The 27,006-nt window shown below is 39.8% G+C and overlaps 1 protein-coding gene across 1 annotated transcript in view; it reads right to left on the bottom strand.

Moving 5' to 3' along the window:
• LOC308411954 (carbonic anhydrase-related protein 10-like) overlaps positions 1-27,006 on the bottom strand; it is a 144,052-nt gene that overhangs the window by 58,081 nt on the left and 58,965 nt on the right. The window contains exon 3 of the mRNA XM_080906022.1: positions 9,907-10,049. Within this exon, the coding sequence (XP_080762148.1) occupies positions 9,907-10,049 (143 nt within the window). The remainder of the gene's footprint in view (positions 1-9,906; positions 10,050-27,006) is intronic.

The raw sequence follows: 27,006 nt of genomic DNA, 5'->3' as shown, positions 1-27,006 counted from the left end.
TTCACACGGTTCTGTTCAAGTATAGACTGAAATGTCATCTGATGCCAGAATTTAGTTTTTCCTACATACCTACAAGTGAAGATGCAGAAAAGGTTAAATGAAAAAATAATAATGTATTAAATTTGTTTTTTTTATTATAAAACATAAAACAAACTGCTCTTAGTTATTTACAGCTATATTATTTACAAAATAATGAATCCTGTTTATCTATGAATTATATTCCCTCACAGCATGACAACAACAACAAAAAGCCCCGAGCACCAATTCAAAGAGATTCTTTCTGCCACACAATACTGTCTTGGGATGCACTGTCACAGGTCCACATGCTTTAACTTTTCAAGATTCCACTGTCACATCTCCCCGTGTTAAAGTGAATTGTATTTTTAAACCAGAGATTTTATCACATCCCCCCTAAACTGGCATATCACCTCTATCAGCTCATAGAGGTGATATGCCAGTTTAGACATATCACCTCTAAATGCATATTCATATTTTCCAAAAGTAATGAGTCACAGATTCAGTTACTCACACAACACTTTTAAATACTTACCATGTTAAAACCATATGTATTTTTTGAAAGTGTTTGCATGAATAATTGTCCAGTAGGTGGTCATGTCATCTGCCCATTTCCCTGTTTTTCCTCTGGTCTGATACTCTTTGTTTAGTGTTTAACCTGTTTTTTCTTACCTGAGCTACAGCATTCACTACCTTGGTTACTGTAGCCCAAGCAGGTTTTTTTTTTCTTTCTTTTAAGCCGCTGTCACTCACAAGAAAACACTTTGGATAAGTGTGCTGTTTCTTTTTTGTTTTTTTTATTCTGCAGTCTTGGAGCTTTTTGCTGTAACTACCATGCTTCTCCCCTACAACAAATACAACTATTGTTTTCTCAGTGGTCCACATAAAGGTGTTTGCTCATATGGAGACATCCACACTGTAGGAGAGCAAGCTTGTGCCTGTCACCTTAAAATCATTCTGATTCACTTTTATGGTTAAAAACAGAATAAAACTGAAATTTTTAAAAAAGAAATTTGTATGTGGCCTTATTTTATGAGCAAAGTAAATCTAGTGTACGAACATATAACCAGTCTTGTGGAGTAACTGAATACATGCACTGGCGCTACGTATTTAAAATACAAAATATGAGTAACTGTATTCCGTTACAGTTACCATTTAATCTAATTTTGGTAATTTTGCTGGCAACCCAAACAAAACACACATTAAGAAGCTCTAATGTAAGTGTCCTGTTAATGTTGGTGTCGTCAGTCACAACGGACCCACCAGTGCAACAGAGACAGCAGTGCATGGGCAGGAATGCATTTCTTACTTGGAAATTCCAACACCGTTTTACATTTAAAGAAGAAAGGGATGGGCGAAATCTGACCGTGAAATGCAAACTCTGTTTGCCAGCAGCCGAGCTGCTCTCAGCGTCAAAAGACTCCAACCTAAGGAAACATCTGGAAGTAAGTTCTTTTTTAAAAGCTAATGTTAGCCTACCACAACTACCTTGTTGTAGTTGTGCTACCTACCTGGGTTATGTGTCACTTCAACATCTTCGGTGTGCTATTGCTGTGTGATTTATTACTAACAGAAACAGACAGAAAGAAAACATATTACTGATACAGAAATAGTTTTCAATACGAGATCACTGCAAACAGTGCAGCCTTACCTAATGGCCACCCTACTGTTACTCATTTTATATAAAGATTTATAAATCTAGTTGGTGTTGCTTTCAGAGCTGCACATGAATTTTTGCAGCTAGCAGGTTGTTAATGCTTTCCATCAAGTCTAACAATCTGCAGTCTATGAACTAACCTCAGCTAACACCAGCTAACAATGTTAGCTCGGTGGCGAGTAGCCTTGAGTAATAGTAATAAATCACACAGCAATAGTACGTTCATGCAGTTGCAAAAAGCATGACAATATATCAAGTAATCCAAAGTATTTGGAATACCTTACAAACTACATTTTGGACCATGTATTCTGTAACCTGTAGTGGAATACATTTTAAAAGTAACCTTCTCAACACTGCATATAACACATAACATATAACCTCAGTATAGGCCATCAACAGCTTTGAAAATGTCTGAAGTCATCTGACAAATCCAGCATGAGCTTCCTGTGATACAGATCACTACTGTCACAGGACTGAAATCTAAGAAGACATTATTTGCAACAAATGAATGAAAAAGAACACTGCCGACTGCTAAAACCATCCCACACCAGAAATGTAGGAAAGCCAGAGCACATGGTTTCACAGTTCATCAAGCAGCTCTGAGAAAATCCTGCATGACTTTCCCATAATACAGCTGGCCTGGCTGCCACAAAAGAACAGAGAATTCTGATCTACTGTTAAATAAGGAAGCAGAGAGCCTGCAATGAAACATCTGTGTGCTAAAGCCATCCCACAGGACAGGTCCTGTTAAGCCTAGTGTGGTAAGCAACATGGATTGTGCATTTGATGCATGGGTGGATTAAGGCCCCCTGGAACCTAACTGTACACACACCACTTTGTCTGAAACCATTTCGAACAACAACACCGGAGGGATCTAAAAGGTGCTAAGAGTTTTTGCAGCCTGCAGTCACAAGCTGTTAATGTCTTGATCCCCGATTCAAGCAGAAAGCTGAACATATTACATCGTTACACCCTGTTTTAGTGAGGGATCGCCAGCGCTGGAATAAGAAGCTGTTGCTCATACCAAATGCTGTTCACAACCTAAGGGATGCTGCTGTTTTTCAGAGAGTGGTGGAAAGTACATTCAAGGCACTTGCATTATGCTGAAAATGTCAGGTTTAGACTACTTCATACCTGCACATTTCAGATGGAAATATTGTCCTTAAATCTAATTTATTAGTTTGAAAATCGGCATAACTTGTGAGCCTGCCTTAGTCCACAAGTCATTACCTGTGCTTGACATAAGTTAGACAATTGATAGGCCATTAATTGAATGCTAGTGACCCAGTTATATAAAATGCTGAACCTGCACAACTTAATGAGGACTCCTTTTTTATTCAAGTTCAGTTAGAATAAACAGTGATTGCAGATTGTACAGGAAAAAAGCAACACTGACATTTAGATTAGTTCCATGAGACTCACTCTGTCTATATACGTCTGTCTACAACGAGGTAAAAAATGTCCCAGGAAAATGGAACAACAAACAAACAATGAACGTCCTGCTTTGCTCCTTGTAGTTGGTGGTAACGCTTAAGAAGACAGAAAGCAATAAATCTGAATGAAAAGCTTACCACTGCCACTTTAAGCAAGCACTTTAAGAAGTAGTTACCTGACAGACAGGTAAGACAGAGTAGTATCGCTCATCCACCCCCATGGCACTTCTGTTCATTATTATTTTCCCTTTCCCGTAGTTTATGATGTGTCCTTGTATCTCAGGGTTCCACTTCTTGTTTATTTCTGGGCAAGATAGGGCAATAAAAAAGATTTTTCCTTTTTGATCAATAATTGTAGAGGATATTTGCACGATTAGCTGTGTGCTTTGTCATAGTTTCAATCACTTGCCTGTGTTAAAAAGAAGAGAAAAAAGAAAACACACAATAAAAAGCTCTATTTTTGTCACAAATTAGATCACGAAGGGACTGATATGCGCATTTGCATGCATATTAACAAAAACTCCAACAAATTTATTTCAGATGAGCCCTGGCACAGTGATTCAGTAATCCTGATATTTCATTAGCCCAGACGACCTACATTCCCTGGTGCTTTGGATTAGCAGAGCCTGAGCTACTACTGTCAGTCATCTGATCTCATATCATATTTGTCTGAACCACAGCGTGTCACAGTGACTGTGATTAGTGGTTGACACTGCTCCCTCTGGGAATAACATGGGGGCTCAACCCAGTGACACTTCTTAGCTCTCATCACAATGAGCAAGTCTCATGGGGAATTATAAGGATAGACCTTTTAAATAGAGCATTATGGGGTTAATGTTTCTTTAAGATTTCTCTGTGTCCTATAGTGAAATGTTAATCACTATAAATTGAAATAAACAGAAATGAAACAAAAGGACCCAAGAGACGTAACGCATGCTTAGTTCAGATTTAAACAGTGTACGATCCTGTTCAGAATTTACACATAATAACTTTAAACACAGAGCAAATTCCAAAGGGAACAATTTGCACTAAGCTGACAGGGGCTTGAAAGCTTGATTTTAAAACTTGCAGGATTAAGTATCACTGCTGTCAATACACAAACCTCAGATAAGAGACTAGTGATAATGTAAGAGCTAAGTGGATGAGTGGCCTGGCTTTGCTATTTACCAGATGAAGTGGGCACTTTCTGTTACACTTGTTGTATTAAGAGTGTAATCATCCCTCTATCTGTCTCCACTCGCCTACAGTCTTTGAAAGACTTAGGAGGGTGACACATACAGTAACAAACATAAAATACACTGTAATGCAGGTATAAGTGTAAATTTAAACATCCCAAAAAAAGTGTTTTGCACAGAAAAATCAGAGACTAAAATTGTCATTGTGCAAATATGAAAATGTATTTAATAGGTAATAGATTACACAGAGCATAACCACTGTAATGCTCACTGATCCTAAAAAATATGATCAGGGTGTCATTATTGATCCCTGCAGGGAAACCTCTTCTCTGAATTTAGCCCGTCCCAAGTATCAGCAGCAGCTATCGGACTGCTAACTCCAGTATAAGTGCACAGAAAGATGCAAGTGCACACAGAGGTTTTCTGCCATGACCCAAGCATAATGAATCTGAAGTGATCAATGTTTATCAAATAAATTAGTCTAACATGCTTTTAAGCAAAATATCCAAGAGTAGACAAGCATAAGCATCTCACCTTCATATATATGCAGTTTACATCTATATGTGTCAAGATGTGTCATCACTCCATTTAATTATATTTAACATTAGTGTGCAGCATTGCCATAACTAGTACATTAATTCATTTTTTGTACACAGACTGAATATAGATTCGATTTCATCAATGAAACATGATAATTCCAATTTGTAAATTACAGTAAGGCTTCATTTAAAACAAATACGTAAAGCAAGATATGCTTTAGGGTGGAAGATTAGCAGGAGCAGGTATTACAGACAAACAGCTTTGTAGTCAGATTCACCGCCTGCTAATCACGTTTTGCTTTAAAGCTTGAAAATGACAACAGACAAAAATCCATTAGCACCTTCAAAACTGGAGGTACACGCGTCAGTAACTGACGTCTCCACGGCAACATCCATCTATGTTTCTGTACGTCACACTTGTCCTGATCTTTAAACCACAGAATTTTAAATTAGTGTATGTTTAAGCCATATGTAATAACATCTCCTGAGGTTCCTGAAGTATTTGGTACGCACAAGAATGTCAGCCCAATCTGGAATGCCTGCGTTCAAGTACAAAAATCTTGGCAGAATTTGGATTCCACATATCCATTCCTTTTTAACCTTTAGCCATGCTGGGGCACAATAACCAAAAATCATCCTTCAGAAAATAATACTTGTCAGAGGCTGCCGCTTGGGGCTAATGCTGTATCCTTATTCTTGATTTAAACCCTGGTTTCTGTGGTGGAAAAGAGTCTTCTTCTGGAAAGTGTCTGGGAACAACACAAATATGCTGACTTTGATATTTTCTGGAGGTTTCAAAGAACACCTACAAAAGCTTCTTTAAAAGGGAACATGATGGGCGAGCTAATAAAGAAACAAGCTACATGGATATATGTTTAAAAATATTATATCAGCAGTGTTTAAGTACTGTGTCTGGGGGTGGGCGTCCGGGTACACACCGGCTCACTCCTTGGCGGCCGCCTGGGGCTCGCTCGGGCCACTTCGGAGGTGGGGTGCCCCCGGCCTCTCAGCCTGGGGCTCGGTCACTCAGGCATGGCTGGCTGCCGGCGGAGCTCACGGACGCGTCACTGCAACTCCCCCTGGCTTCTGCTCCGCGGCTGCTGAGTGAGCCCTCATCTGGGACTCTCCTCAGCTCTTACTGGGACAGTGGCGCGGCTGCCCCTCTGTTGGTCTTCCTTGGTCTCTTGTGTTCTGGGGGCCTCTGGATGTCTGGAGTTTTGATCTCCTCCATACCTGCTTCATACCCTGGAGGACGGGGCTATGGCCCCCCCACACCCTCTAGCAGATCGTTACATGGAGAAACCTTTGGAATACAAGCATGCTGATCCACACAGGTATGCACACACGGGTATGCACAGACGTGGACTACAGCTTTCTTGGCTGCTGCCTCAAAGCACATTGTGCGCTGTCTATCTTGCGTGCTGCACAATATCGTTTATTATTTAGTATCTACTGATATCTACTGCTAGCTAGTTTATTGTGATGGTGCTGTTTTTTTTATTATGTTGCTCTTTGTTGTTTGCTTTCTCTTCTGTTTTTTTTCTCCATACAGGTGACCCAGGTGTTTTGTTTTTTTGTTTTTTCTTTCTTCCCCCCCTTCTCACCGTCTCTTCTCCCCTTTGGTTTTCTTTCTCTCCCTCTCTTTCTTTCATTCTTTCCCCCTGTCCTATCCCCCAGACATGTCTGTCCCGTTTGTAGCAACTGAAAATAAAATAAATTCATAATTATAATAAAGGTCAATCAAATGGACCAATATGGCAAGGCCATGATGATCCACTTGGTAAAATAAATCCGGCATCTTTCTTGGCCTTAAGACAACAATTCTGATGGCTAAAGATCCAAACGGGACACAAAAAAAAAAAAAAAAAAAAGCAGTGTTTAAGTACCAAGTCCAAGTAGTGCCACAGAGAAAGAAAAAAAACATGTAATCAATGGGCAGGATTCAGCATCTTGTAATTAAGCATCCCATTTAGCCTCGATCGTGCAGTTTCTACATACAGAAAAAGAAACAAAGCTTTTTATTTGAAGTAAGTATTTTACTCAGTTTAAACCATAAACAAGTTACACCCATTGGTAACCTCAGTAGTTTATAGACATATTTCATTTGTCCAATCATATGGACATACATAGAATACCATTATTATTATTATTATTATTATTATTATTATTATTATTATTATTATTATTATTCAGCATTTCTCAAGTTTTAAAGTTCCAGAGGAAAATGATCATTATTCCTAAAGTAAACAAATGTGTGTCATGTGCTCCGAGAGAAAGCTTGAAGGCAGTCAGTATTCAGACATTAAACTGTGGATATGAATCACCCACAGTCATCATCACATCAAACCTTAGAAAACATTAAATCCATTTTGAGCTAGCAAAGCATCTGGATTTTGGAAGGGAACAATGAAATCTAACAGCAAAGCACCATATTGTTCAAGATCAAAGCAGCCTTTGGCAGTGAAATTTTCATAAAGACATTATGTTGTGAAATAATGACTTATGATTCAGAACAGACTACGTCCTGAATCAAAGGAAGATATGTTAAAAATGTACATTACGTTTGAAGTCGGACTCATTTTCAGGATGGATTATTGAAAATAAAGGAAATATGCAAGTCCCACAAGAACAATTATTTAATGAATGCTGGTAGTGAACTGCTTTCAAGGGAAAAGTGAAAACCAACGATGTAGATGTCAAATATAATTACATTACAGGTTAAAGCAAGAGAAATTTGTAAAATTCATAGTTCATCACCTATGATTTGTGCAATGTACTTTCTTTGCTTATTTAAGGATTTGCTCATAAGTTACACGTGTTATGTTGGCTAATGTATCTTATTACCCTGTATTCATATATATGCAGCTAAAAAGTTGTGTTTTTGTTTTGTTTTTAAGAATAAGGAACAATGTTAATGTCAAATAGTTCTGAGAACAGGCCTATAAATATTACAATCCTTACATGTTTTAAATCTGGCTAATCTCACATTCAAGATACTTTCTCGTGAACCTCGTGTAGCTCCAGTTATTAGATTTTCAGAAGTTCCTTTAAATCACAATTCAAAAGGTTTTCTCTGAATATTTATCCCTCAGATCCCTCAGGATACTACAGTAGACCTGCATGTTGACAGTTTCCCCGAGGGATGAATTCACAGTGTGCAATCCAATGAATGTTGAAATAAAGGCATTGTTCCCCCAGTGTTGTTTCTGGGAGAACCTGCCAGAACCTTCTTTGCCCAAAGGCAAAGAAACTGAAAACTGCTCAGTTATAGCTGGAGACCAAGCTCTCAACACCAACCTTGACAGAAAATTCAGGTAAGTTTAAAAGTCAAGTTAATGCTTTCTGTCTATCCCAACATATCTGAGTAGATGACCTTGAACATGAGCTTTCAAAAGTTCATGTTCTTACAGCTGAAAACCGTCTTCTTTCAGCTAACATGAACATTTTGGGAGCGCAAAAGCTTCCTTATTTCTAATGTAATGACAAATTTGGCTGATGAAGACTAGAACTAAATACCTTCAGTATTCAGTATTTGATATTTTAGTTTAGTTTATTTTGTCATTACACACTATCATTTAAGATTGCTTTTTTCCCCCAGTTTTTAACTATAATGGTTTTCTGAGTTACCATAGCAACCTGTCTATGGGCAAATTGGACTAATTTAAACGAGGAGTTAAATTGTTGTCCTGCTTCTCAATACCTTTTGATGACCTCACATTACTCTCTTTATTGCCCCCGAATAGCTACTTGTATGTCATTCACAGTGGCAACTGTAACAATGTTCTGCTATAAACATCTCATTTGTCAAGTCTTGGCCTCTTTTTACGAATCACAAGGAGGGAAGTTTAAGAAAAATTCACTATCTGGCCTTATGGGGGTTTGTTGTCCCAGCCTAAATTTCCTGCACTGCAACTCAAATACAGTCCGTATCCCTTTCAACCCCAGTGGTCCCTGTAGCAGGAGTGAGCCTTTTCTGTTATTAAACTGCAACCAGCTGCTGTTATTTGAGGGTTTCAGAGTGTGGCACACTGAAGTGAAAAAGTAGTCTGGTATTACTCCGACTGAAATGAATGCAGCATTTATTGTGCTTTCATTTCTGATGTATTACATTTGGTGGAGTTACAGGTGAGAATTTTTCAGAACAGATTTAGAAGCATCACCACGGCTGGCTTGTATTTTCACTCTAATTTACAGGTTTAACTGGGAACAATTTTGCCCCGTAGTTGTGCAGTTTGTACTTACAGTTCTGTAACTGTTCATGATGACTGAATGGGAAATTTCAGGTCAAATTTCTATAAAAAATAGCCTAGGGCTTATGTATTAACACATAAGCCCTTTCTCGGTTTCTGTCAGCTGCTTTTACAAAATATGTCCTTGTTCCGCCTTCAGACAGAACCTTAAATTTCTAAAATGCAGAAAGGTTCACACCCATCCTCATCAATCCGACGTGCAGGCAGATTGACCACCCCCCAACCCACCTCCAAGGCCAGCTGCGACCCCGGGACAAGGCCAGTCCAGCCCCTGAACCACCAGCTAACCCCCACCTGAGGCAGGGTGTTGGAAGTCTTGCCCACTCTAAATTTGTGACAAAGCTAAATTTGCACTCTTGTAGCCAGACCCCTTTTCCCCACACTGACATTATTATGGCCAATAACTAAAATACATTTCCAAACTGTCATAATGAATCCAGGATGAAAAGTACAACATCCCACAAGCTGTGTTTAACTGTGATTTTAGGTGCTTTAAAGAGGATTTTTCCTCCAAAGATTAACTGTGATTGCTGTGTAAAGGGCTAAAATTGTAATGCCTCCTGAGCCTTGGTGCAGCAAAATGCAGCTGGGAATTTCAAAGCCTTTGGATATAGATGAATCATTGTCTCTGACCAAAGTTTCTCTGCTTCTTGATTTAGAGGTAGTGTCCTGGTCTGTGTTCTTTCACCCTGATGAATTAAAGCCCAGCGACTGTCACAGAAGGACAGTCCTGCTTGTGTCTCGACATTTGATGAGTTTTGTCTCAAAACATGAGCTAAAGCTCCTCGATCGCTACGTGAAAACCATTAGGAAGCATTTTCATTTGGTGACCCTTACCTTATGTCCTCCTGTATTGAGCCTGAGAGGGGTCAGGTACGGGTCAAAAATCATGTGACTGGTTTCGATGTCGATGGGAGACTGCCTTTTCCCAATGGCACACAGGTTCCAGGCTGAGTTCACCAGACCCCAGAAGGATGGAACTAGTGTTGGAACGAGAGGGAAAAAAGAAAGCAATTATTGTGTGAGCGCCTGTGCATGCCTGTGCACATGCAGGCACAAGATCAAACCATAAAAACAGAAAGAAAGGGAGCAGATGAGCTTCATTATGATGGGACAGAAGTGCTGGTGGAGTTTAGGGAGATTTAAATTTACATATGGCTTCATTAAAATCCAACTAAAAAAAGAACTTTCATTAAAGTCTCCAGGTTATTATCTGCAAGTACAAGTAAGGCGGAGAAATGGACTTCTTAAAAGTGACTCAAAAGTTCTCTCCATCGTTTTTATTGCACATAATTTACAATACCAGAACTTGGCAGACCCACAGGCTAAGCTGAGCCTTGCAACAGAAATATACCTCCCCGGAATAAAGTAGTACATCTTACTTTTACACTTAAAATATTTTCATGATGGTTGTTGAATTTTCTGTTGATAACATAATAACAGCATTAATTAACATTGTAAATATAAGGATCCTGTAATTGAGTCTGTGTTTATTGTGTGAATGCTGAGTATTAAGCTCATTCTCATTCCCAGGGTGTCAGTTATTTGGGTAGATTTGGCGTGTGTTCCGAGTGAGATGAATGGAAGGGGTGTTTCAATGTTTTCCTAAAAGTAACCAAGTCATTTTCAGCACCTAAACGTAACTCTTTTTTAGTGTATTAACCTGGCAATATAGTTTTCTTTGCCTAAAGCTGCCCTAATACTTTAGTGCCAAACCTAGCCAAGACGTTTTTGTTGCCTGTACCTAATAAGTGAATCAAAGCCACAATACAAAGTTAATAATAAAGCTAAAATCAAAACAATTAGTGAGGAAAAAAATCACTAACTCTGTTAACTGAACTGTAAAGGAATAAAACACTTTTGACATTCACTAGGGCACAAAGGCTTGTGTTTCATTGGTCCTCTAATGAACTGGAACTGAATGCTGAAAGGCATCACTGATGTCCCCTCATACCCAATATACAGTGCAGACCACATGGAACCATTTTTTCTCCCTCTGTGCTCGAGCATATACACTTGGAAATAAAAGAGTAGATACTTGACTGAAGTGGTGAGACTGAGCTTCATTTGATTTGGTTTCCATTAATGAACAGTGCTGTGATAAAAGTCTTTGCCCCTTCCTGATTTCTTCTTCTCTTCTTGTCATACTTGAATGTTTCAGGTCATCAAACAATAATAGTAACATTAGACAAAGATAAGCCAAGTTTTTTTTTCTTTTTTAAAAAAGAAGATTTAACATAAAGATTTCACACTTTAAAAAAAGGTATCAAATAAAACTGGTCCAATGGGAATATCTCAAACATTTAATTGACTCAATGATATACTCTGATTAAAAAGACACGGCATACTTTAAGCACTTAGAAGTCTGTTGTGTCTGATCTCATTTAGCACTGTAATGATATACTTGCATATTCTACCTTGTAGTTGCATTAAACTGTACTGTGAATTTTAAAAATCAAAGTCTTTCTAGAAGTGAAGTAGTTTTATGCCTTTTATTATGACACAATATTTCATCGTACACCTCTCTGCATTTAATCATTAGTCATTATTAATCTCTGGCTCTCTTCCACAGCGTGTCTTCGTCCTGTCTTCCTCCCCTCACCCCCAACCAGTTGCGGCAGATGGCCAGCCATCCCTGAGCCTGGTTCTCCAAGAGGTTTCTTCCTGTTAAAAGGGAGTTTTTCCTTCCCGCTTTTGCCAAAGTGTTTGCTCATAGAGGATCATTGTGAAACCTAGCCCTCAGTAAATCACATGATAGGATGGGGCTAGGCTTCACAATGGGTACACGCAAAACCTTGGCTGATTGTGACCCATGCCGGTTTTCACACCTTGGCTCGTGTGATTAGGTAGAGGATCAATCGGAGGTCCATGACCCTCTTGGGGACTCTCCCATAGGGCTTAAAATCAGGGACTCTCCACCAGTTGCTCTTAGAACTGAAGAAACTTCTCGGATGAGAAGGTGAAACGTCTTAAAGGAAACTTAAAGAAGTCCAGACGCTTATCTTTCCAAGCTCCTTAAACAACTAAATTGAACGTTCCTGTGTAAGAGAACAATTTTCCTCTCTTTTCCATATTTTTTTAATTTTGCAATACCTGTACTGCAGGATCCCTGCTGTCTGAAACGTTTAACCTCTAAAAGTTAGACTGTTCATTTTAAAAGGTGTTTTTTAAAAAACAAGAGCATGAAAATTTTCTTTGATTCTTGTCAAATTGCCATGTGGCTATGATAACTGCCATATCCAAGGTTTATAATGTAGCAGCACATAGTAACATGTAATTAAAAACAATATGATGATGTCATGATGAAACAAGCATGTTTTCTGAAATATTGCACCTGGGAGGGAACAATTCTGAACTTTATATGGTTGCTACGGGTTAATTAGCCAAGGGTGAGGAATTTGACTACCAGTAGATGTTTGTAATAAATCTTTTGGCTTCAGTGTTCACTTTAACCAAAGCACGTGTCAGTGATAAATTAGGCTTTGTTGTGTTATCTCAACATGTAATGCAGGATCATTGTAAACCCAAGACTCTTGTAGGATTAGATGTTCAGATAATCAGAAGAGTTTTGCTCTCTATCAGATAATCCTCTGTAGTCACATGATTACTACTATCCAGAACAGAACAAGCTGGACAAAGAATGGGACTGGAAATATGGTAATGATAGCTGATGTTTAAGGCAGCCAGATGGGGGCAACATGTGTTAGCAATGCAATTGACAGATAGGGAAAGGATGCGCACATGCTCACAGGCATACAGAGCCTTAGATGACATTACTAAATCAACTGTAATTTTGACACATGCACACAAAGTCTTTCTCTCGCCCCAGGGCTTATCACTAACTGTCATAATGCTTTTCATCTCCAGGCTTAATGACAATTCAGAGTGTGAAACAGCTGTCATTTTGCTCTAAAAAGTAATCAAGTCATCTAAGCTAAGACCCAGCTAAATGGGTAAAGAAAAAAAAATGAATGATTGAAGTTTTGGTCCACAAAATTTAGATCAGAAAACTTATTTATATAACTTTCTCCAATTGCACTCTATTTTAAAATTCATGCACACTGATTAACACCTGGGAGCTGTTCCTGACAGCCTCTACTGCTATCCCCCCACCCTTCCCTTCTTACAGTCTGTTCTCCTCTCTCTCCAGCCTCATCCATTCTTCCATCCCTCTCTGACCATATTCTGGGGAGAAGTGGAGTGACAGATGTGGCAGCCCTGACCTGCGGAGTGCAATCCTGACCCCTGCTTGGCACATATCCGCACACGGTTATATCACCAAGCTTTGTTTGTTTGTGTAAGTAGGTCTGTGTGTGACACACAGACACCCACTGTATGTCAGGAAACACATCAAGCTCTGTAGGAAACAAATAATTACTTGGGTCTAAAAAGTGGAATATGTCTATTGTGTTGTGTATGGGATTTAAATAATGGTGGCAGCTATTAGTCAGGACTCCTGTAGTTTCATTGCATCTAAAATCCAGATTGTCAACTGTGTTAGATTACATCATGTCGGTCCAGGTCTCTTTTAATCTTGAAGTGCTATGATGTAAATACAAAAAAGACTAAACATTAACACTTCATTGTTTCAATTTCAATCTAAGCTGAAATTTATTATAGAAATGGACAGCTGACAAAACAGAACCAGAGAAAAATAAATAAAGGCAAATATAGAAATCATAGAACAAAAGAACCTGCTTGAACAGTTACGCACCCAAGTATTTCACAGTATCAAAGTAAGCCATTCATACTTTTCTGTATGCCCATGGGTAAGTTACAAACATACTTATATTGGTGAAAATATGTATGAATACACAGAACTGCCTCTGCAACAGCTGGCGGCTTTAAATTCATTTGATTGTTATATTGATTTTCAAGTAGGTCAAATAAAACTTTTCCTCAAATTTCTGCTATTTTAGCACAAGTAGAGATTCCCAACAGACAGATAAAATCCAAAAAGATTATCCCACGGAAATAGTTTAGAGATCTTTAAAACACAAATATGCTGCTCTAGACTGGTTATGAAATACAGGAGGAGCATCATATTTTCTAAATAAACAGAGTTCATTTTGGTTTGGCAGAAATAAAAAATGATTCTAGACATACTGGATTAAAGTTATTGACCATGGCGCCACCCCCAGAGAAATAAATCTCATCCGAATGGCTTAAGTCAGTGGCTAAGCTAATGCTTCTATGCAGCTGTACTTAAGCATATTGATGTTTTAAGCTAATTGCTGTCAGCATGCTAATATGTATGTTTAACATGCTCACCATGTTAGGATGTTACAACGTTAACACATTTGTTAACAAACCAAAGATGAAGAACATCCTAAATCCTAAAATTATTTGGAAAAAACTAAAGCTTTTCACCAAATCTCTACAGGCCATGAGTTCAACTCATACACCACAAACTTCAGTTCTCTCAATATCTTTTAGTTCACATGTCACAGGCATTTTTCAGGATTTGCTAGCAACTGGACTACAAATATACACTAAGGATACAGCTTTGCTTGTGGCAACAAATTCCTCTTGAACATAAAAAGGGTTAAGTGGCAGCACAGAACAAGGACTAAGTTTTGATGCATTTCTGTCATTTATATCATACTACTTAGCCTTTTGGTCTCAGGTATCAGTCTGAGCTTTTGAACCGTTGACATCCCTTAAAATCATCGTAGGAATGTTAAAAGACAAAAGACTATTTAAAAAGGAAAACTGTGGAAATCAGTGAAACCAGTGGGTGATGTCACACACACACACAGTCCGTACAATCGACTAATAAAGAAAAAAAGGACACAAAGACTAAGACAGGTAATGAGAGTAGAGAGACAGAGACTGGGACGGAGGGAGGAAGCCCTGAGGACCAACCATCCTTTTTAATATTAATAAATGTAACCGGGTTCAAATGGCGGGGAAAAGAGAGAGAGACAAAAACTGAGAGAGAAAAGGGAGATAAAGAGTCAAAATGCACTGCCTGCAGATATGTGGAGCTTAAAAGGAGAAGAGCTTTCTGGAAACGTGCGTGTTAAGTGATAAAGACTTGTTTAAATCTGCACTGTAGCATGGGTTACTGTATGGTGGATGACAAAAGCTGTCGGATACTGGGTTAATCTGTATTATCAACCACCAAACTGAAAGAATGCACAACTAGTAAAAAGTCTGTCTTACTCTTCAGTGCTAAATGGGCTCCATTGTTGTCCAGGAACTATTAAAATACATCAATGAGCCAAACAGCTTTTATGGGTAATGTGTCCCTTCATTACCACGAACATTTACGTTCCCACATACACAATTCTGCTGCCCCAAATGCTCAATAAAGCATTAAATATGGATTATTCCGCCACAGATTGTAGAGCTTGAGAAACGCTCTAACTCTATCTGATTGAATAACCCTTGTTAAACATAGTAACCAGTAGTTTATGGGGTATTACACAGGTTTTGTTTTAATGTAAACAATAATCTTGTTGACAACAATTAAGAGAGGTAAACTATGGAAAAATATTGTTTTTGCTTGTTTCTCATCTTTTATTTAAACTGAAATGAACTCATGGCATGTAAGCTCCTGTAGATCCATCCAAAGATACAGTCTCACAGTCACAAAGATTTTGAACAACCTATGAAAATATTCAAAAGTAAGGCAAAGAGATATTTTCATCAAGGGATTATTTGCTGGACTACTTTTGGTTGGATGAACGACTTTCACAAGTCTGCTGGTAACCTGACAACCCCAGTTCATTTTCTGTGTTTCTTTGAGCGAAAATACGTAGCTCATGGAATAAACCGAAAGCACATTTTACACCTATAAGAGAGACAGTCAGAAGATTATAATGAAAAATTGAATAGCAGCTGTGAATGAGCAAGGCAAAAAGAGAGAACATGAGCTCTTAGGGAACAGTGGAGTGACTGCTGTTCTGAATGGAGGATGGAGTTGCTATCAATGTGCCAAAAATGGAAGCTTAAGGGTAGATAACTGGGAGCAGAACAAAGCTGTCAGGGGTGGAGCTCACTCGTGGGGATGAGGTGTAAGGCTGTTCTGAAACCCCTTCATTCAATCAAATCAATTTGGAGTGATCCTCCTCTCCCAGATAACAATAGCCATTAAGTAGATTGGTTACTTGTACAAATATGAGTTTTGCTACTTTCAGAACTGATGTGTAACAGCGGGGAACACACGACTCAGTCACAAAGCCTGCAAACGCTCACATTAACCTTTCTTGTTCTTTACAAAAGCAATTTATCCTCTGAAATGATTTCATTATCAGGTCCTGCTACAACGGAAGCCATAATGAAAGACCCTTATCAGACATACATTCTGTATCAGTACTGCAGTTTGTCGGTCTCTTTGAAATTCTACAAACATAAGCTCAACACGAGTACTTATCTCACTCAAAATTTTGAAGCACACCTATTCCTACTCGTCTTACCGTATTTTCACGACCATAAGGCGCACTTAAAAGTCTTAGATTTTCTTCAAAAAGTACGGCGCGCCCTATAGCGCAGTGCGCCCTGTGTGTTGTAAGGAGGACGTAGTAGAGAACACCATGAGAACGCTAAAGGGTGAAGTGTATAAAAGGACAGGTATGTGCATTATGTGGAACATCGTTGTTTTAACAACCCTGAAAATGGCAAAGAGACACGCTTATGAAGCACAGTTTAAACTGAAGGCCATCAGCTATGCGGAGGAACATGGAAATCGAGCAGCGGCAAGAGAATTTAAGATTAACGAATCGATGGTTCGCAAATGGAGGAAGCTAGAAAACAAGCTCCGGCAGTTCAAGAAAACGCAGCTGAGTTTCCGCGGACATAAGGCGAGGTGGCCCGAGTTGGAGGAAAGACTCGAGCGGTGGATCATCGAGCAAAGAACGAGCGGGAGAAGCGTTTCGACGGTCACCATTCGACTAAAAGCAGTTTCACTAGCTGAAGAGATGAACATTGAACATTTCCAAGGAGGTCCGTCTTGGTGCTTTCGTTTTATGAAACGGTGCCATTTTTCCATCCGGACCAGGACTACGGTAGCGCAGCAACTTCCAGCGGATTATAAGGAAAAGCTGGCCATCTTCCGCTCCAACTGCAGCAAACACATCGGTGACAAAAACATCCAGCCCAGCCACATCACAAACATGGACGAGGTCCCGCTCACTTTTGACATCCCGGTGAGTCACACTGTGGAGAAGAAGGGGACCAGCACGGTAGCGATACGCACAACGGGGTATGAAAAGTCTTCTTTTACTGTTGTGCTTGGCTGCCATGCTAATGGACAGAAACTGCCGCCTATGGTGATTTTTAAGTGAAAGACTTTGCCTAAAGAGAAGTTTCCAGCAGGAATCATCATTAAGGCAAATGAAAAGGGCTGGATGTATGAGGAAATGATGAAAGAGTGGCTGAGGGAGGTGTATGTAAGGAGACCAGGTGGTTTTTTCCACGCATCACCATCGCTGTTGATCTGTGACTCTATGCGTGCCCATCTCACAGCCGATGTGAAAAAACTAGTGAAACAAATGAACTGTGAGCTTGCTGTCATTCCGGGAAGCCTGACAAAGGAACTCCAACCGCTGGACATCGGTGTGAACCGCCCGTTCAAAGTAAGGCTGCGAGCGGCCTGGGAGTGATGGATGACCGATGGTGACCACAGTTTTACCAAGAGTGGAAGGCAGCGCCGGGCGAATTACGCCACAATTTGCCAATGGATTGTAGATGCTTGGGCTAACATGTCTGCTGGGACTGTTGTTCGAGCTTTCGCAAAAGCCGGCATCATTTCCGAGGAGCCGCACGGCACGGAAAGTGACTCTGACAGTGAAGAAAGTGAACTTGGCATGTTTGATGGAGATTTAGTGCAGCTGTTCAATTCAGACACAGAGGATGAGGACTTCGATGGGTTTGATTGATGATAAAAATGTGAGTACCAAACTTTGTTTTGCTCCTGCTTTATTTTTAAATACGCACACTTGTATGCTTGTGTGTTGTTGATGATGACGATTACCGGTAATAGAAATGTGAGTAAGGTACCGAACTCAGGTTTGCTCCCGCTTTATTTTTAAATACGCATACGGTACTTGTATGCGCCCTATAATCCAGTGCGCCTTATGTGTGTGTTAAATACAGTAATGGCACACATAACTGAGACTGCGCCTTTTAGTACAGTGCGTCTTATGGTCGTGAAAATACGGTACTTTCATCTAAATGTATGTCCTTTACCAAGCATTCATGTTGCTTGCTAAACCCCATCTCACAAGCTTCCTAAAAGGGTTGATTTGGACAGAATAGGGCTGCTCGATTATGGCAAAAATGATAATCACGATTATTTTCACTGAAATTGAGATCTCGATTATTTGACGATATTTATTTAACCCTTTAAGATCTATCATAGGACCAAGTCCACCAGAGCTTATATTATTTTTTTACATGTTGTAGTGCCATTAGTGGGAGCATTTCAAGTTGCTATACATCAATACAACTGTTATAGCCCATATTTTAATAATATGTATGCATTAAGTCCATAGTAACTACATTAATTACAAAAAAGTGCAATAAACTACAAAAAAATTGAAAATCGTTTTTGTTTTTTTTTACATATATTTCTACTTGGGGAAATTTAAGAGGTTTATCCCTCAAAACTTTAAATACAAAAAAGTTGCAAAAAATAGTTTACAACAACAGGAAATTTATTTTGAGTGTCTTCATAGTTTTATTTTGGAGATACACCAATTTTTATATACTGCAGGAAAAACGAAAAAACAATCCTATGATGCAAATTTGCAAAGAAAACAGCATATGCATCAAAATAAACTATTTCCAGCAGTGCAATTTGAGTTCTAAGCATCCCAGAAACTATTCAGAAAAGTCAAACATGACTTATAAAAACACCAGTATAGGCTTTTAAGGCCTACAAGTAAAAAACTACATTTTCCGCGAATATGGCGTCACTTCCAGTTTCGGACAGGAAATGGTGGACACGCGATAGTTTGAGCTGACGTCTGTTTCACTGTGGGAAGTGTTACGAACAGCTGATCGGATCGGCAAAGCGTGTTTCTGGAATATTATGTTTTCCTGCAAGCGGTTTTTATGCAATTTTTGCAAAGCTTTATGTGGAAGGAAACCGTGACCTGGGGCAAGCTGATGGCATAAGATGTAAGTTTCATATGCAAAAAAAATTATTGCGCTAGCTTACATGGTTCAGGTTCTACAGGGATTTAAAAATAGTTACACAAAACGGAGCATGCCGCTCTGACCGGCTTTAAAGGGTTAACAATAACAATGTATTGAATAATGACTTTAAAAAATAATATAAAACAGTGTGCAAATACTGATAACAGTGCAAATGTTTGCAATATAAAAAATAAATGAAAAATGTAAACATCTATGTTTAGTGAACTTTGCAGTGTTGCTCTGTGGTGCAGCTACGACACCGTAGCAAAGTTTGCACACTATGTCTACTTGATCCACGTCTGACTCCGCGAACCCATAATGTTTCCACACCACTGAAGTTTTGTTTTTTTTTACCTCTCTTTTCAACCAACGGCAGTCACTCTCCTCTCCAAATAACTTCTGCTTAGCTTTCCGAGCTTTCCGATCTTCCCTGGGGTCCTCTTAATTGTTGTGACGCCTGTTCGAAATGCAGAGAGGTGCGCTTGATTTGCCACACGGAGCAGCGCGAGAGTAAAGCATGCGGGAGGTGCTAATAATCGGCTCAGTCATTTTTAATGATCGTTGAAAGCCCAGATCGTAATCGTGATTAAAATTCAATTAATTGAGCAGCCCTAGGACAGAACAAAGTTAGCTTCACTTGGGGCACAATAAAAGATCACTGGAATTTTAGATGGTTGGTTGCACAGTTGTCATATCAGATCATCAGAAACTTTATTGTCATTGTCATGAGAACAACGAAATTAAGAATGGTCCCCGATCATTGCATCATCCCTAGCAATATCAAAATATAAATAAAACAATAAAATTCAATAAATAAAATAGATAGAATACTTAAAATACTAATAAGATATAACAGTAAAACATTCACATACATTCCCACACACATGCTTCAGACCGTGCATAGATTAACACAAGAGTGGCGTGATGGACATTTTTTTTGTAGTATTCAGATGTGTTATTGCAGTTGGATAACAGCTGTGTTTGAGTCTATTAGTCCTTGCTCTGATTGCCCTGTACCGTCTGCCTGAGGGCAACAGTTCGAACAGGGAGTGGCCAGGATGTGAGGTGTCTTTTATGATGTTTTGGGCCTTTTTAAAACAGTGGGCGTTGTGTAGAACTTCCAGTGTGGGGAGAGGGCAGCCAGTGATCTTTTGGGCGGTGTTAATGATCCCTTGGAGTGCTTTCCTCTGAGTCCCTGTGCAGCTAGTGTACCAGATGCATATGCAGTAAGTTAGAACACTCTCAATGGTGGCTCTGTAGAAGGACACCAGCAGTCTCTGTGTGATGTTATTCCTCCTGAGAATTCTCAGGAAGTACAGTCTCTGTTGGGCCTTTTTCAGCAGCTCGGAGGTGTTCACACTCCAGGAAAGGTTCTCCTCTATATTGACTCCCAGGAAGCGGAAGCTTGCCACCCTTTCTACACAGTCCCCATTTATGAATAGTGGTTGGATCTCTGCCTTTTTCCTTCTGAAGTCTATTATGAGTTCTTTGGTTTTTGAAGTGTTGAGGAGGAGGTTATTGGCCTTACACCATGACGTCAGCTGCTCCACCTCGTCTCTGTACGTAGACTCGTCTCCCTTGGAAATGAGCCCCACCACTGTGGTGTCATCTGCAAATTTCACAAAGATGTTGCTGTGGTGGCGAGGAGTGCAGTCGTGTGTGTAGAGAGAGTAGAGCAGTGGACTGAGCACACAGCCCTGGGGTGAGCCAGTGCTGAGACTCAGGGCTGAGGATGTGTGATGGCCAACTCTGACTCTCTGTCTACGGCCCGAGAGGAAGCTATTGATCCACATGCAGGTGCTGTATGGAAGCCCCAGGTCTTGTAGCTTGGCCACCAGTTTGTGTGGAAGGATGGTGTTAAAAGCTGAGCAGTAATCCACGAAGAGCATCCGCACATAGCTACCATGCTCTTCCAGGTGAGTTAATGCAGCATGGAGTGCTGTGGCTACAGCGTCTTCCGTGGATCGGTTTGCTCTGTAGGCAAACTGGTGTGGATCCAGGCTGCGGGGCAGGGCTGCTGTGATGTGTCTGCGGACCAGCTTCTCAAAGCATTTCATTACCACTGGGGTGAGTGCCACCGGTCTGTAGTCATTCAGGCCGGTGATGTGGGGCTTCTTAGGCAAGGGGACTATGGTGGAGGACTTCAGGCAGAGTGGGACAGTCGCCTGTGCGAGGGATTTGTTGAAAATCCTGGTGAAGATCCCAGCCAGCTGTCCTGCACAATCCCTCAATATTCGACCTGGCACACCATCAGGACCCGCCGCCTTCCTCGGGTTAACAGCCTGCAGCATGCGCCTCACCTCGTGCTCTTCCAGGGTGAGGGTGGTGCTGCTATGGGTGGCGTGTTGCTGCTGTGGCTCCAATACCTCCGGTACCCTGGTCTCAAAGCGGGCAAAGAAGATATTCAGCTCCTCTGCCAGCTCCAGGTCACCGTCCGCAGCTCCGAGATTGATCTTATAGTTGGTTAGGTGCTGGATGCCTTGCCACACCTGCCGGCTGGTATTACTCTTCAAATGGTCCTCGATCCTCCTCCTATAGTCCCCCTTTGCCTCTCTGATGCCTCTCTTCAGGTTGGATCGGGCTGTGGTGTAGTAATCCCTGTTGCCAGACCTGAACGCAATGTTCCTCTCCTTCAGCAGCTGCCTGACCTCCCGGGTCATCCAGGGCTTTTGGTTGGATGACCCGGGAGGTCAGGCAGCAGAAAAAATCTGTTACATATACACATAAAACAGAACGGAAGTTTAAATCAAGCTCAAAGACTGCCTCGTAGTTCGTGCTGGAATACATTCAGTGGCTCTGGGTGAGATAAGAGCACCTAATGACTCTCTTTATCTGTATTTTTCCTGCTTTCTTTTCATGCTTTGCATTTGTATTGACAAACATTTTCTAATCACCAATGAATTCATAGAAATCTGATTATTTTAGTTGAATGCCCCCAGAAAGTAACAGGTAAGCATTTAAAAAATATTCTTGGAATTATGCTGGCTATTGCTTGACAGGGTGACACTAGTAGCAATCTAGAGAGCTAACTATGAACTGAAAGATAAATTGCATCAATAACATAGATTCTGATACTCTGGATTCAAATAGCCACATTTGTTACAATGACAAGATAGCACCAAAGGCCCTGGGTTACACTACCATCTTCTCTGTGCATGCTCGAATACATGCAGGAGCCAGCAAGAAAGAAGATTATCTGCACCTTGACGATGGTGCCCGAGTACTTTCTCATCTAAAGTACACTGAACACATTGTACAATGGATGAGTTAAGGTTTTTAAAATTTCAGTAAAGATTTCACTACATTTAATAAGGCGGTCTCACTGGGTCAGTCTCAATCTGAGACTCAGCTTTGAAGACCCCAACAATCTCATTGGTAACAGCAGATGTTACAGTCATAGCTACATCTCCAGGTTAAGCCTGCTTCACCACAGACTGTATAACTGGCCCATCCGCATCCAGCTATCCTATGTAGTCTAAAGTCATTAAAGGTATCCCAGACAAATACATAACGGAGCAAAAGCTTTGACAGATGCACCTGAGGGGTTTATGGTGAATTGCTTATTCCTCCTAAACCAGCCTCTGTGCAAGCTGTTCAACCATTACATTCTCCTGGGAGAGATGCGATGTGCATGCCAACACAGATTTACCAACCTTTGGTAGTCCCATGCAAGTGTAGAGTGTCCTAGAAGGATGTGTTTTGCTATCGTTGGAATGCTGGATAAATCTAATCAGAAATGATTCAACCACCTACTGTGTGACTCCTGGTCAAGTAATCTGTGAGTAAGCCTTTCCAAAAAGGCAAGCCTCTAAGTGATGGAAGAAACACCGGTACTGATGACTCAGTAGATGTTTTAGGCGAAAATGCTTTAACATGGAGTTGTGTTTCTTGTTTAATTTCAGAAATACATCATTCTGCACCCTAACCCTACAAGAGTTGGGTCTACCTCACCTTTGCTGTATGTAGTATCTAATGGAGAACTGTGACACCAAGATTTTTTATTGTATTAATTAAGCTTGTCAAGCTGTTGTAGGAGCATATGTGGTTCATTCCTTTCATGCCCAGGGAACACTGGCACTTGATAAATTTTCATAACTGTTTAGTTTGCAAAACTGTGGCCTAAGCCGCTTATGTAAATTAAGCCACAATAACAGCACGTTTGTGATCAATACACTTGTCACAGAGTGTCTGATTCGTAGTTTAAGTATGAGCTGAGGGAAGATGTGTGCATAGGGATGCTGTAAGTAGTATATATATACACCACCGTTGAATGATAATAATATACCAAACAAGGTGGTATATTATAGATTTGCTAGATTTGGTTTCGACTTTAAGCTGAACATGACCCTAGCTTTCAATTTACTACAAGAACCACTAGTAGACCTTCAGGACAGCATTTAACTTAGCATGAATACTTGAAACTCAAAAAAGGCAGGAGACAGATACACCTCTGCAACCAGAATCCACCTACATATGAAATGGACTATGTAAATAACACATCTGTTCCATGTTCAAAGCATAAAAATACTTAACTGCCAATTTTACAAAAACTATTAACAGTTTTATAATTTCAGTAGATACAATTTATAGCCACTATATTGTTAAGATAGCTAGTTGCTATGGCTGTCGGTACACATTTACTCAGCAAGCGAGCTTAAAATCTACAACTAAGGAGGAATTTTTGGTATGTTGGTAGCCACAGATCTTAGATGGATTGCTATATCTTTAGATTCACTAACTAGCAACACTAGCTAACACTAACTAGCAAGCGTCAGCATTATTTCTAGGCTGCTGGGATTCAAAAGCACATTTTCTTTGTACAGGTGGAAATAAAATCACCAACCTACTGCTTTATTTTACTTCTCATTAAGTCCACTGAAAAAACACTTCAAAGAAGTGGATTTCTAAGAGAAATTATCTTGAAAGAACTGCTTTAACTACATAAAAGTTGCTGAAAATGCAAATGTGTATTGCAGGTGAAGGAGTGACTCATGACCTCAGTGCGTCTACAATCCTCGCTACATTTTCTGTTATCAGGAAAGAGGGTAGTTAAAGTAATGTGAACCAGGTGCACATGTTTCATTCAGAAGGCATCCTGTTATCCATATATTAACCCAGCTCAAAGCTTGAAAGCCTGTTACATATGTCTCAGTCACGGGTACAGAAAGATTTCCCTTTGAGTGTATTGACGTGTTATATGTTTAAACGGAGAGCAGAGATTGAGATGCACTGCATATACGATTTCCTAAAGAGTATGAGCGATACGGCTTTGATGTGCTGTTGGCACGATGTATGATATGTGTGTGCCAGAGGGATCAGTCAAAGCTTAAATAACTTGCACATCATGTACGAGGGGTTGGTGCAATAATATTAGAAGATAATGTTAATGCATTTGTAGACATTACACTGACTGTGATTAAGTGGATAAAATGACCACAAGCACAAAAGTCAATGTCAAGAGTTCTGCCTCTGTTTTCAACACAAGGCATTAGATTTATCATTTTGAATAGACTCATGCATGACAGTATATACACCCATATATAAACAAATACAATATTAATGACGTATCTTTCTAAACCTGGAACACAAGCTACCAGGATTATTGAACCTGTTCTCACCCAGACCATTCTCATTCCCAACGCACAACATACCGATGATTGGTCACGGCCTGACACAAAAGGTACCCCTCTGCGTCCTTATGAAGCGCTCTTGGAGATTGAAGCACGGCTTTCTATGTGCTTCCCTTTATATTCGCTTTGCAGCTTTCTATTGTAGCCCTAACCCTAACCTTACCCCTAACCTTAACCCTAACCTTACATTTATAGATTCATTCCAACCTGCTTTCGTGCCTCGAAACGCACAACATAGCGACGATTTGTCACATAGCATTGTTATGTTATGTTTTGGGTTGAGAACATGTTGTCTCACCTCAGCGTGTCAATTCCAGCTGTTCTCTCAAATAGTGCTATTCTATCAGTACACAAAATGTCTCATTTGGCATTTCCTTGACCCACAGGCTGCCTAAATATTGGACACCAGGAGATTATTAACAATCAGCAATGCTTGTCCGCATGTGGAAGTTTAAGGGACGGTGGTAGAATATCACTTGATTTGTTGCCACTGACATAAATGCTATTGTGTACATGTGCACTTGTTCACTGGTGTATAGGCATTGCTCCTCTCTCACAAGCTAATAAATCCTGAACTAAGAGCTGTTGCATTTAGGAATATTTCCTTTGTTTTAGCATTTTGTGAAATGATTAACATCTTTCCTTACTTAACTGTCAGACGTGCTAATCATACCACTCTAATGGGGTATGGTTCAGCCCACACTGGAAGAGTATTAGCTGCATGAGGACTGTAAGTAGATAAAATACCAGTTTGACTATGTTACGACACATTATTCTTAGGCTAATTAATGTAGCGTGGTTGCATGGAATATTATTAAAAGTCAAATGTCCTGTACAAGATCAAACATATTCACAAGAAAATGATTTAATTTCATGGGAGTAGGTGTTCATGCAATGAAATCCTTTGCTCATAAATTTATATTAATATTTGAATAATACTCATTCACAAGCATTCTGCAATGAAACGCACATGCTATCAGTACTAACTGCATTCTTGATAAACGACTGACCGAGCCACAGGCAGCATTAAAATTCTTTGTAGCTTTGGCCTGCAGTGGCACTGCAGGTCTCAAAGAATGTTTGAACTAAATAACTAACTGGCAGAAAAGTTTGTGTTAGCTTTGGGTTGCTGCAGAGAACATCAAGGAATATTTAAGAATGGCCTTGCAGTGCTTGGGCATCTGCATAGCGGCACAAGCTGTGCAGGATTTTCTCATGACATTTCAGAAATGTTTACGATGGGAAATTTTGTCACTGACAGCAGATGTCAATACAAAATTATGATAATAATGTGTGTCAAATAAACTGCCATGCTGCATTCAAACAATGATGTAACTCCACTGTAATCCACTTTGTGTACTCTCTCCCTTTAGTGTCTCTCTGTTCATCTGCTGTGCCCTGTTCTGTATCCAGCTCACCAGTGTCTTTACCTCTGAGGACAGTGGTAGGCACAGAGTAGACACAGCATGACAGACATTGACAAAAACAGACATGAGAAGATTTCTGACATGCACATGAATATATTGTGTCAATAATCTACGTGCTTATCTGACATTTTTATAGCATGTTGATATAAATTACCAATGCAAACACTCCTGTTTATATTTTTCTTTTCTTTTTTTTTTTAAATTCTAATTCTGAAGAGAACATGCTTTAGTTGAAAAATAGTGAAACCTCCCATTGTATTCTAAAAGATGGGTGCAGCTTCTGGTTCTGAAAAACAATTGTCCCAGAAGTGGACTCCCCAGCAAACTCTCCCTCATACACTGTGTGTCTATACTTGTTGTTGTACTAGGGTTAGGGAAAGGTTTACATACATATATATTAATTAAGCATTGTACATCAGGGCATTTCTGATTGGTCCCAATTTCATCCCACAGCATGATGATGACTTCAAACATGATCGTAGTGAGACAGATCTAGGCGTGCAGCATAAAGTTTGGCACCAACAAAACAGAAAAAATCAATTTAAGAAGAACGAGTTCTCCAGGATACTTGGAACAACATATCTACCGAGTTCCTTCTAAGCTTCCTAAAAGTGTACTGAGAATAACTGGTTTTCAGAACAAACACAGATTTTTTTGTCTTTTCACTACACCCCTAAACTTAAAAAGAATAAATACATGAAAACTCTTCATGCCATTGTTTTTGAAAGTGATTTAAC

This window comes from Rhamphochromis sp. 'chilingali', assembly GCF_963969265.1.
Source record: "Rhamphochromis sp. 'chilingali' genome assembly, chromosome: 15".
Classification (NCBI taxonomy): Eukaryota; Metazoa; Chordata; class Actinopteri; order Cichliformes; family Cichlidae; genus Rhamphochromis; species Rhamphochromis sp. 'chilingali'.
The sequence above is the reverse complement of the archived record's forward strand: the minus strand, read 5'-3'. Positions and strand labels throughout refer to the sequence as shown.